At 43.8% G+C, this 11,829-nt stretch overlaps 1 protein-coding gene across 1 annotated transcript in view; it reads left to right on the top strand.

Moving 5' to 3' along the window:
• Positions 1 to 11,829, top strand: part of LOC104546867 (excitatory amino acid transporter 5-like) — a gene marked incomplete at its 5' end in the record, with an annotated part of 35,216 nt that overhangs the window by 11,073 nt on the left and 12,314 nt on the right. The window contains 4 exons of the mRNA XM_010192369.1: positions 1,768 to 1,810; positions 2,586 to 2,805; positions 5,191 to 5,290; positions 6,840 to 7,073. Coding sequence (XP_010190671.1) covers positions 1,768 to 1,810; positions 2,586 to 2,805; positions 5,191 to 5,290; positions 6,840 to 7,073 — 597 coding nt within the window. The remainder of the gene's footprint in view (positions 1 to 1,767; positions 1,811 to 2,585; positions 2,806 to 5,190; positions 5,291 to 6,839; positions 7,074 to 11,829) is intronic.

The raw sequence follows: 11,829 nt of genomic DNA, 5'->3' as shown, positions 1-11,829 counted from the left end.
CAGGAATGCTGGGTCAGTCAGGCTGCAAGGGGTCAGCCAGCTGAACCGTCTCTGCTACGCTGAGGCAAGGGAAGGCCAAAACCATTAAAGAGTAACTGAAGTGCTGCACACCCACTGTGTATTTTGCCTGGTAGGAACTTGTCTGTGTAACGCTCACTTGCCCTAAAGCAACAGTCATACCAAAACAACCACTGATGCCTTTACGTGGCAGGCCAACAAACCCCCTCATTTTCAGTCTTCTGTGTCTATCATTAGACAGTACTAATACCTTTTAATTAACATTCCTCTCCCTTTGCTTTACCCTGAAAAGGATAATTAATTATCACTTTGTAGCAATTGCTCTCAGTGCCTGGTGTTACTGAAACAGATTCTGCCTCCTAATTTTAAGTGTGACCAGGATGTCACGTTATGATCACTTAAAATAGTGCTGCACAGCGTGCTCTTGCTGTGACTCCATTAGCATGTGCTGCCGCTGCAGAGAGGAAAGCAGGTCTGGCATGCACATAACTCTGTGTGTGTATATGTACAGAAATTCTCTTTGGACTGAGAACGGGCTTTCCACATACACTTAGCTGTAGGCCTGGCTTAGGGCTTGAGCTGAGCTCTGAATAAAAAGTCTTTTAGTTAGAGAATTCTAGAATGTCTCCTTGCATATATCTGTGTCTATGGAAGCATGTCATTGGGTCATAGGCTGTCACTATCTTCTGCCCTCAGGTTCAGGACTCTTGGATGGAAATAAATCAGTTCTGAAAATGATCCTATTAGAATCATCACACAAATCTTGGTTCCCAAATGCTGCATGGCAATATATGACTTTTTAGCTTTTTTTCCCACCCATACTATGATTCCTCCTTGAAGCCTGCAGAGGGTGTGCTCTCCATTTCAAATTAGGATCGAATGTCTTTCTGCAAAGCAGTAATCTAGCTCAAACAGAAGTTTTAACTTAGCAGAAAGTCAGAAATGATGACAGGAGTCCCTTTGGGAATTAGCAATCCATCGGTCTCAGTGCAGATCTCACAGCATATGGTCATTGTCTTCCTCTGTAGCTCAGTTGTGAGCAAAGATGAAGCTGTTGGCCTCACTTCACACTTCTGTTATGAAGCCTTGGGAACCATAGTAAAATAAAATTTATCAGACACTAATCTCAATTTTTTTAATCAGGAATGAGAGCCTCTTTTTGAAAAGAAAATTCTTCTTGACCGCACCAGTGCAAAGGCTGCATCACTTATAATTTTAGTGATGAAAGTGTATCCCGAGGTACTGCTGCTTATGAGTCATGTCATAGGAGTACTTGGAAATCCCAAAGTAGATTACAGCACCCAGGAGACTCAGGAATGCATCCCTGAACACTGACTTTGTCTTGAACAGCTCGTTATCCAAGTAGGGAAGACAAAATCCAGATTGAAGGAATATTCTTTTCCCCAGTTAGCAGATGGGGAAGAAAATGATAGCAATTATGTTGCCCCAATTACCACATGGAGACAGTGGCAAAGCCAGAAACTGAAACTAGAGCTCCTGGGTCTCACTCCAGGTATTTAGAAGCAAGACCCTAAACTTTAATTCTCAGGAGCCGTCTCTCTGTTGAGCCTTGCTCAGTCAGGTACAGCCGTACGGCACGAGGAGGAGGGACTGGCAGTCTTCTGCACCCGTCCAGCCCTTGCTCTCTAGGAGGGTAAATAGCTGATGTATCATGGCAGACCCAAGGCACAGTAAACAGAAGCTGTTTTCAGTTCCATAGAAATTACTCTGTTATTTGTTCATTTTTAGGAACATGTTTCCAGCCAATCTTGTTGAGGCCACATTCAAGCAGGTAAGTGGCTAAATTCCTTTTACCACTGATGAAAGAGATGAGCCAGCATCATATAAAATACGTACCTGTAAAACAGAATCCACATACAGGCACTGTGTGTTGCTTCAGGTACTGTTAGCACCGTCAGCATTTAGGAATTAATGAATCCCTTTCCATCAGCCTCAGCAGCCTTGGTATCTGAAGGCAAAACAAAGATGCTGTAGGGAAGCAGGACAGTTCATGCCAGTATGCCCAGAGCATGGCGTCTCTTACCATGGGACTGCAGTCGGAGTAGCACAGTAACACCACACAAAGCAGGAACAGAATGCCATGGCCAATTAAAGCAACAAAATAATGTCTTTAGGAAGAATCTAATCACTCAGATGGGAATCTGGCCAGAAAAATCTCATCTAAAAGTTCTGAATGAGCAAGAAGCATGGCTATATTTATTTCGCCTGGGGGAGTATTTCGTGGGAACCTTACCTCTGGTGAGACAAAGAGGACACTCAGAACCTCTAGGGAGTCACTCCTAGTTATGTCTTTCAGGAAAGTAGCTCTATTAGGAGCTAGTGTGTTTGCTGTGCAAGGGTCTGAATATAAGACACCGATTTTGTAATGCTTTTCTAGAAATTCAACTGTTTTTACAGATTGTAGCAGCATAGGGACAGAAGCTGCCCTTCTTTTCATGCTTTTCTCTATGGCATGCAGTCTCATTTAACAGAGCACTTAGGAGGTCTCATTAAACTATTAATTCCTGCTGGGGTATTATAATAAAAACGATTTTGTTTTCTTCCAGTATCGCACCAAGAGTATTCCCATCATTAAATCTAACAAAGCGTCATCTGAAAGCACCACTCGTCGCATTATAATATATGGAGTCCAGGATGAGAATGGATCCAACATCCAGAATTTTGCCTTGGATATCACTCCACCTCCTGAAGTGATTTACAAGTCAGAACCAGGCACTAGTGACGGAATGAACGTGTTAGGGATTGTGATCTTCTCTGCCACAATGGGTAGGTTTCATACGCGTTTCGCCTGCAATGATCCAAGTATCGATTTAAGAGAAAAGGAGAGGGGTTGGGTTGCTTGAAAATGGAAAGTGACTGTGCCCCAGTTCGTAGTGTGTTAGAGTCAATTCCCAAGGTCCAATGTCACAGCGAACAGTATGCCAGCCAAAAAGTAAGGGATATGAACGAATTAATTACAAGCACTTATTAGGAGCAAGGGCAGTTTTGTACTTCTGAGCACAGAACATTTATTGTTTTCCCAGAACTGAATGCATTACTTTTACCATGCCCCTAACTCACGCTGGCCTGAGGCTCAAGAGGTGGAAGCTGAGAGCTGGTTTCTTCCTGGCTGAGCTACAGAAAATGTTGTGCCAGCGCTGCCATGTGCAGCACAGCCGGCTGCTGGCTCAGCAAAAAGGGGTTTATTTATTGGAAAGAAAAAGGTGTACAAGCCTTGGTGCTTTGTAATAGTTTTGATCACTTTGGCTGAGTCTTATTTGCAGAAAGGTCTTTTTACACCACTTTGTCACAGAAAAGCAGCGTTAGGCTGGGTATGAGTTCTTATTGCAGCTTCCTTAATGTCCTTGAACAGCATAAAGGGACAAGAATTTAGGCTTAGCTAACCCTTTTTTTTCTGAAGGAGGAGGTGAATTGCTTGGTAACCTCAGTCCAGGGATAAAAGCTATGCATGAATGACTGGATTTCTTTGCCAGCTGTGCATCAAAATGGGCAACATTTGACAGGCAGAGTGCGAGGTCAAGACACATGTAAAGCCCTGATGCTGAGCTCAGCTGTCAAGAGCTATTCTACCTCTTCTCACACAGCGTGCAGCAGTTTCTATCAGAGGTTATGACAGTGGCTAAGTGATGAGACATCTGATCTTTTTGTCATTACAAGAGAAATGTTTGCACTGAAATGGAGCTTGGTACATCAGGGCTGCAGACAGGAGGCCTCAGTTCTGTCTGCCCCCATCAATAGCCACATGCTGAGGTAGAACAGTGTTTTAAAGAGTAAATTCCAGTTATTCCCATAAAATGAAAAAGAAGGCATTTCTTATTTTTGGCATTATACAGAATTAGACTATAAGACTCTTGTAAAACTACCACTGACCTGGCTAGAAGAGCTGAACTACATTTAATGTCCTGTTACTGAAGATGAGCAACTTGCTTAATGAAAGTGTTGTTTTCTGACCTAAAAGTCATAGCTTAGATGAATATTAACAGGCTTACAAAGTGACATCTGAATGCACTGTTATTGTGAAATCCCTGGATGAGGCAGCTGAAAGCCTCCCTCCCTGCCTCAGGAGGGGACTGCCCTGGAAGCGGTGCTGCCTGAGACGTGGCTCACAAGTGCAGATGTGGGCTCCGAGGGATGGAGCCTGGGCTCCTGCTCAAAGCAAGGACACTGAGTATCCAGAGCGGCCCACTCGTATTCCCCTGCTTACCCATGAAACCTCTTCAAAGGCAGTCTCAGTTGGTGCAGCTTGTGTTTGAAGTGCTTCCTCGAGCAATTAACTCCATCACTTGTAATCCTTTCAGGGAGGGATGGCAGAAAATGAACAGTATAGGAAAATTATGTCTATTTATATGCATTACTGGAAACTAACACCGTCTGGAGAATATACAGTTAGCTGACATATCCCAGAGCTGTATTCCTTTCCTTTCTGAGCACTGTACACAGTGAATTTTCTTTGCTTTTGTCTTTGCTGTTTAGTCTGTATAGCAGTTTGATTTCTCTTTACATGAGCTTGCATTTCCTCACCTCCCCCAAGCTGGCAAAGCCTGACTGATTGTGAGGATTGGTTGTTATTATGCAGACAGATACCTACTGAAAATAGGATGGACCCCCCCATATTAACTCCCAATTACCAGAACAAACCTCAATACTGGCTTTGCACCGGGAGCATCTCATGGATGCAGCCCAGTCGCACGCAGTGCACAGCAGTAAGGCAGACTGCAGGCAGAGATAGCTGCTTTCATTAGAAAAATGTTTTCCAGTTTGTCTTCTGTTGATCCCTCAGAGCAGGTAAATCCTTTGCAGGGCTCTATGAAAGATATTTAAGGAAGCAGGCTTGCTGCCAGGGGAGCTAAATCTACAGCACTAAAGTAACTCCACAGGCAAGCTTTCAGGGAACTGCACATGAAAAACCAGCCAGCCAGGGCAGAGAGCCCTGTGTGGAGCCAAAGCACAAGGCTATGGCCCAGCTTCCCCAGCCTCTGCTGGTTGTGTGAGGTGAGATTCTCACATACCATGTCTGTCTATACAGCACAAAGATCTACAGGCATCCAGCCATTGGCACCTACTTCAATTTGAATTACAGCAGGGGGTGAAAGCACTGGGGGTTTGCATGAAGACACCTGAGAAATTGAACCTGAATGCCTTTGTTTGCAGGTATAATGTTGGGAAGAATGGGGAACAGCGGCGTTCCTTTGGTCAGCTTTTGCCAGTGTTTAAACGAATCTGTCATGAAGATAGTGGCAGTTGCTGTTTGGTAAGTAACTGCTTTCGTAAGAAAATCAGTATTTTTAAAGAGTAAGATTTCAACAGAAGAGGATGCACAGAAATGTCATAAACCTATTTCCAGGGGTATAAATGAGGGTGAACGATCCTTAGCTTTGCGGGGCCGCAGCCCTTGAAGGAACACACACATCTCCCGGGCTTGTACTGTCGTTTTGACAGAGGCACCTTATATGTTACTCCCAAATAATGAAAGCTGGTATAGCTGGGTGGGTGTGTGCTGTGTGCACTAGGGGCACTGCCGATCCTTGGGCATGCCAAGAGAGATTATAATACATCCAGCCCACGCAAGGGAGAAGCATCATGAGATGCTCAAGCTGGTACTTACATCCCGTACGGCACTACTCCGGTAGAAACACCAGCGTGGCTGCAGCTTGCTCAGGACAGGGCTGGGCTCTTGTGCTGCCATGACTGTACTGTCAGTGTGGCTGCTGCTGGCTTGGCTCTGTCTGCTCTGGACAGCACAGTGGAGAGGATACGACCAGAGTGCTTGGCACTTGGGATGTCTCCAGTCAGCAAAATAGCCCTTAATGAAACATCCTTGGCCATGTAACTTAGGAGAAGCCTTCAGAGCAGTCCTAAATTACACCAAGAGCCAGCTAGGCCTGCCAACACACTTGCCCCAAAGATCAGAGGAATATCAGTGACTGCCAACAACAAAAACTATCAGCTTAGCATCTTCCCCAGCCTTCAGAAGGTGCCCCAGTGAGGCTCAGCCCAATGTGGGAGGTATCCTACTACCAGCACTCAGCTGGTCCCGTCTGACCGAGCTGGGTCGGGGAACGATCACTTGGTGCGATAGGTCCCATGGGGTAGTACTTTGTGGAAGGGTGAGGGAGTGGCAAGCCTGTGCAGATGGCACAGCTGCAAGTAGAAGATGGCTGGGTGCCTCTCAATTTTATTTTATTTTTATCTTAAACCCTTGTGGCACCCATGGCTTTGTGTCTAGCCATGCACAGAAGCACGGCAGTTTTGATGAAGTACCTATCCCACAGCCAGTCCATGCGGGATTCAGAAACTAACCCTTCTTCTGCCTATGTGTCTGCCCCGAATCAAACTCCCAGGCAGTCTAAGAGCATGTCTAATGCGTGTTGATGTTTCTCCTATGTCTTCCAAAGGCAACATAAACATTTACTTTACAGCTTCCAACTAAAACCTGTGAACAGTTACAAAAGTGCAGGCATATAAGCAGAGCTTAGGATTCATTCTCCCTCTCCTCAGTAAATGACCTGCCTTAAGCTAAAACATCAGGGCTGCCTTCTGAACCAAAACCTTTTAAAGTCATTCCTGATCAACACCATGCCCTCAGCTGTGCTGGGGTTGGAGTACACCACATAAAGGATTGTTTAGCCCAGTGCTTTGGGCACACTCCTCAAGTGTGAGAGAGAGGGACTTAGTCAGATAAACCAACAGAGCCCAGACCGGCTGCTGGTCCTGCACTGCTACTGGAAGGGCTTCCCAGCTCCGACTCTTTGATGGATGTGAGCTATCTCCTAACAATGGCTGTCTTTCTTTTTGCTCAGGTATTTTCCATTTGGAATTGTGTTCCTGATTGCTGGTAAAATCTTAGAAATGGATGACCCTTCCGCCATTGGGAAGAAGCTGGGTTTCTACGCCATTACGGTGGTTTGCGGCCTGGTGGTGCATGGGCTCTTCATTCTGCCAATGATGTACTTCTTCATCACCAAGAAGAATCCCATTGTCTTCATTAGAGGGATCCTTCAAGCCTTGCTCATTGCTCTGGCCACATCCTCCAGGTATTACACAGTTTCTAGACAGATGCAATAAAATATGCATCTTTTGCATAATGCTAATCTTGCCCTCAAAGATGTTAGTGTTGGAAAAGGCTCTTCAGGTTCTCATCTGACACACGACTCTCTGCCCTGCTTCTGTAAGCATTCTGTATCTGAAGACCTCTATTGCTGACAACTCAGGTTTTTTAATCTGTGCCATTGCATTAATTTTCTTTTTCTAGAAAAAAGATGATTTTTCTAAAAAATCTAATCTGACTTTTTCTTTTCTAAGAAAAAAAAAGTACCTCGTTTTACCTTTAGCATCTATAGAAGAGTTTGTCTTTTTCTCTTCTTTTCCATTCATAACCAACAAAAATAACCAACTTTTTCACCAGTAGAGATCTCTTTATCAAAGGAGGTTTAATCAAGACTTAAATGACCAGCACGTATTCCAGTGCCTTCAAAAAGAAATTACTTTTCTTAATTTTCCCTGTTTTGCATCAGCATTGCATTTTGATTTTAGAACCAATTTACTAGTCCCTTACTGCTCTGGAAACTTTCATGCTTGTGTCTGTTTCTGCATTGGATCTCATCTCCTTACTCTGCCTCTTGCTCTGAGAGCACCGAGCCACTTTACAGCCATGAAGAGCCCTCTTTACAGTCCATCATATATCCAGGCCCAGGTTGCTGGTGGTATCTTTTGAGGTCAGAAATGTTCCAATGCCAATATCATCAATCAGAGAAATAAAACAAAAAGCCAGACACGAGATGTAGTAACCAAAATACACAACTGGATCTACAAAGGTATTCAGGGGTTTTCATTCCCCTGTTTTACACGAGTGCCTAAGTTGTATTACAGCTTGGAGAAAGTCCAGCAGTGGATGGTTTGAGAAGTTTTAGATCAGTTCTCTTTTTCCTCAGTTACTTGTAGAAGCATAAGGAAAGAATATGCGTGTTCTCTTGTAAATATGAGCTAGCTCTTTTAGCAGACCCGCATATCCCAGTGATCCTTATTACACAGCTCAACTTTTAGGCAAATTTCCACCACAAAGGCTGCCTATGGTTCATCTAGGAACTCGGCTCCTCATGGGGAGAGTTGGGCTCCAGGAAACAGCCCCAAAAAGCCAGCCCAGTAAGGAGAGCTAGGCAGGCATCAGGCATAGCTACAAAACCAAAATCTCAACGTACAGGACTGGTGAGAGAGGTGTCTGTCTGCTGAGTCTCTCCAAGGCAAAACAATCCTTACTTGAGGTTTTCTCCAGCCCATTTCCTTACCCCAAACTAATGTGGGAGTGCCCGCTGACAGTGGGGAATACACAAAGAATTCAGTTTACCCTTATACCTGCACTGACCTCGACTCTTCTGGGCTCTGATTCCCATTAGAGACCCCCTAATTTGAGATAGCAATCTCTCCCCTTCCACTGTGCAAGGAATAGTTACATATTTATAGGCCCAAAGAGGGAGTAGTTTGGGAACTGAGCTCTGGCAGCTCAGCCTGTCAGGAATCACCAGCAAGACTTTCTACCAGAAGAGATTAAGTATCTTTACTGATAAAAGCTAAGGTGACACTGAAGTTAAGCTGAGTCCTGAGGAAAGGCTCTGAACTTACAGATTCAGGGCTTGGACATGTCTGATGGGTTTAGCTCTGTTTGCCCCTTCTTACCAGTGTGTATATTTTGCAAGTCCAACACAGGCCCATCATAGTTTTTTAATGTTTTTCTACTCAAATAGCAGTGCCTTGTCTAGAGATAGCTGAACTTTTCACCTTCGTTACACTGAAAGGGATGGATACTGCACATAACTGAGCTGGTGCCAAAAGAACATGCACAAATAATTGGGGCTGGACAGGAGAGCTGCTTCTCCTGACAGTGAACACATCTGTATTTGGTTAAATAACACTTGCCACAGGGGCATTATATAACACTCATAACGTGGGTATTGGATTTTCAGATCATCTTAAAGGAGAACAAAGAGTTGGTTTTAAGCGTACCGATGTGTTTTTTGCAGATGTTTCCGTGTCAGTTCATGTCTACATCTAAAGCTAGAAAGAAAACCGCAGAGCAGTGTCCTGATACTCATTCCAGCTAGTCTGCACCTGTGGAAAGCTAAAAGTCAAACTGCAAGAATCAGAAACAATACCATGTGCAAACCCCAAAAATGTAACACAAGGGAACCTGAAAGTCACTAGACAGCACTCTCATGGCAGTGATTTTATTGAATCTGAACATTATTTCAACCTATTTCCCTTTAGCAAAAGGTTCTACACCCCATTCTCAGTCCTCTCATATTTCTCCAGAAATACCAATTTCAGCAGTAATTTGGTTTGCGCCGACGGAAGGAGGAGATCTCTTACTCCTTTGCTGCAGCATTTAGGACGCAGTGAACTCAACCCCTATGACTAGCAACAAGTCCCTGCACCAGCCGCCTGCCCAGCCAAACCCTTGGCCCCAGCATGGGCTGGCTTTGGCCACAGGCACCCACAGCGATGTCCACAGCTCCTCTTCAGGAGGAACAAGTAAGGGGTGTACAGCACGTGCTGCCGTTGCCCACCTCGCCCTGCTCTGTGGTGTTCAGGCCATGTAGCTGTGGATTTCTGAGTTGCTGCTTTCTTCCCCTCACATTCCCCCTTATTTTGCCACTTCTCACTGAACTGAAAAAGCAGTATCTGGCCTACAGGCAGAATTCCTCTTGATTTTAGCTTTCCTCATTCCAATGGCAGGAGGGAATTTCATTTTTCTAGGTCATCTTTCCATATCATTAATGAATTAAAGCAGCATCTTCTCAGTGGTACATCCCATCAAAAGAAGCAATTTTCATCTTCTCTGAAGACAAACGATAAAACATGAGTTTTTGAAGGGTTTTGCTGCTTATGAAACACTAAGGTCTTGGCTACTGCACAGTGTAAATTGAAGGCAGATTTAGCAAAAGGGAGATGAGATCAGTTTGTTGATTTTTTGGAGCAAATATCAAAATGCATTTGAATGATAAGATAAACAGAGCGGGCTGAACAGCTGTTCTTGCAGGGCGAGTAGCTGTCTTTGTGGCTCACGCTGGTAAGAGCTTGGCCTGATCCAGCATTAGCTTATGCTCAGTCTCTGCAGCTGCAGCATTTTATCCCAAACAAAACTGAGATAAGACTCTAAAAATGTATTTTTAATTGTCAGAGTTAGTGCTGGGAGAAGATACCTCTCAGCGGAAAGCTTTAGGAAAGTTTTTAAAAGACTTAATAGATTAAGAGCAGTGCTTTAGACTGTTTTTTCTTCCAAATAAATGTTGCACGTCAAGCTTTCATGTCACAGCTCCACTGTTTAACACTTGATAAAGCAGCTTTCAAGAAAACAAACTTCACCTAATTTAACCGGCAAGACAAAGTTAAGTATTTATTTGGGAATGTTTCTTCTTTGGCCACTGAAGTGATATATTACTATAACTCAAAAATGACAGTAGGGACAGGGGTGTTTTTCTTTGCCACTTGTAAGTAACTCACAGATAAAGCCTGAAATAAGACACATCCTTTCTGATATGTGCCAGATGATGCTTTATCAGTAGAAATGAGCCACCACAGAACAAGACAGCCTCTTCTAGGATGCTCCATGTAACTTCAGGAAAAGTTCTTTCAGCTTGAAACGGGTGCCGAATCAGTAACCAGGGATGTAAAGCAGCAGTTTTGTAAAAGACTTCAAACAGTCTGATTGGGTCAGTCCAGGCTAGCAATAGCTGTTGTAACAGCTGGACTGATCTGTGCAAGGAGAAATGCATAAAGCACCTAAAGGCAAATTTAGTGTAAGTTGAAAAGAGTAAATCTAGATCATAAATTAAATTTCTCATCTGAACAGTCAGTTCTGGAAAGCCTTTCAAGAGGAATAGTTAGGACAGGCTGACTCTGTGAGATGATGCACAAGCTGAAAAGTTGACTTCTTGCAAAAGCGGTGTCATATGCCATTTACCACAGGGGAAACAGGTACATATTGTGCTGGTTTTGCCATTGCTGTTATGGGATTGTTTTTCACAATCTTTGTCACATCTCAACCAAATCAGATCTCAGTCAGTTAAAATTCACACATTCCACAGCTCAGCTCTCTGCCCTAAAAACAGGAATGGATTTAGCTTTAGAATTCTGGAATGTCAAAGTGTGGCAAGGTAGGAAAGGAACTGTAAGATTACCCTTTTCTGCTCTTTTTCCCACAAAGAAATTGGACTGTGGCAGCCTGCTCCTGGTTACAGCTACACCAGGGGTTCAGTTCTACGTTATCTGGGAGCTCCAGCCTCACCCTTTTTATTTTATGAACATTTTATGGTAAACAAGACATAGAGAATTCCAGTCACTCACAAATGAATGTGTGAAAAATGATAGGCATGCCCAAGAGGGAAATTAATTCTAAGGAGTAGTTTGGGGGGCTATGCTTTGCTGTGGTTGTTTTTCAAAGTAAATATTGATTAAATATTAGGACTGCCAGAGTGAAAAAGCTGCGCATACCCCAGTTACCAGAGGTAATCAGATTTCTGTTGCTTCCTTGACCTTTCAGTTTATTTGCATACTTAGCAAATTACTGTTGTCCAGATTTTCGTGGCAGTACCTGCCAGTCTGTAGTAAATCATTCACCAGTCAGACTTGGTGAGGTTATAGAAAACAGACAGCATCATGAAAGCACAGACTTGCCTTGGTCCTTGTGTTTCTACCGTTGGAAGCTACTTCTGCTTTCCAAGCACTGTTACTTTCCTCAAACAACAGCTTGCACAAGTACAAAATGACAACTCCCACTCATGGAAACATTTTGCT

This window comes from Mesitornis unicolor, unplaced genomic scaffold, assembly GCF_000695765.1.
Source record: "Mesitornis unicolor isolate BGI_N332 unplaced genomic scaffold, ASM69576v1 scaffold16009, whole genome shotgun sequence".
Taxonomy (NCBI): Eukaryota; Metazoa; Chordata; class Aves; order Mesitornithiformes; family Mesitornithidae; genus Mesitornis; species Mesitornis unicolor.
Note: the sequence above shows the minus strand (reverse complement) of the source record. Positions and strands in the feature narration are given on the sequence as shown.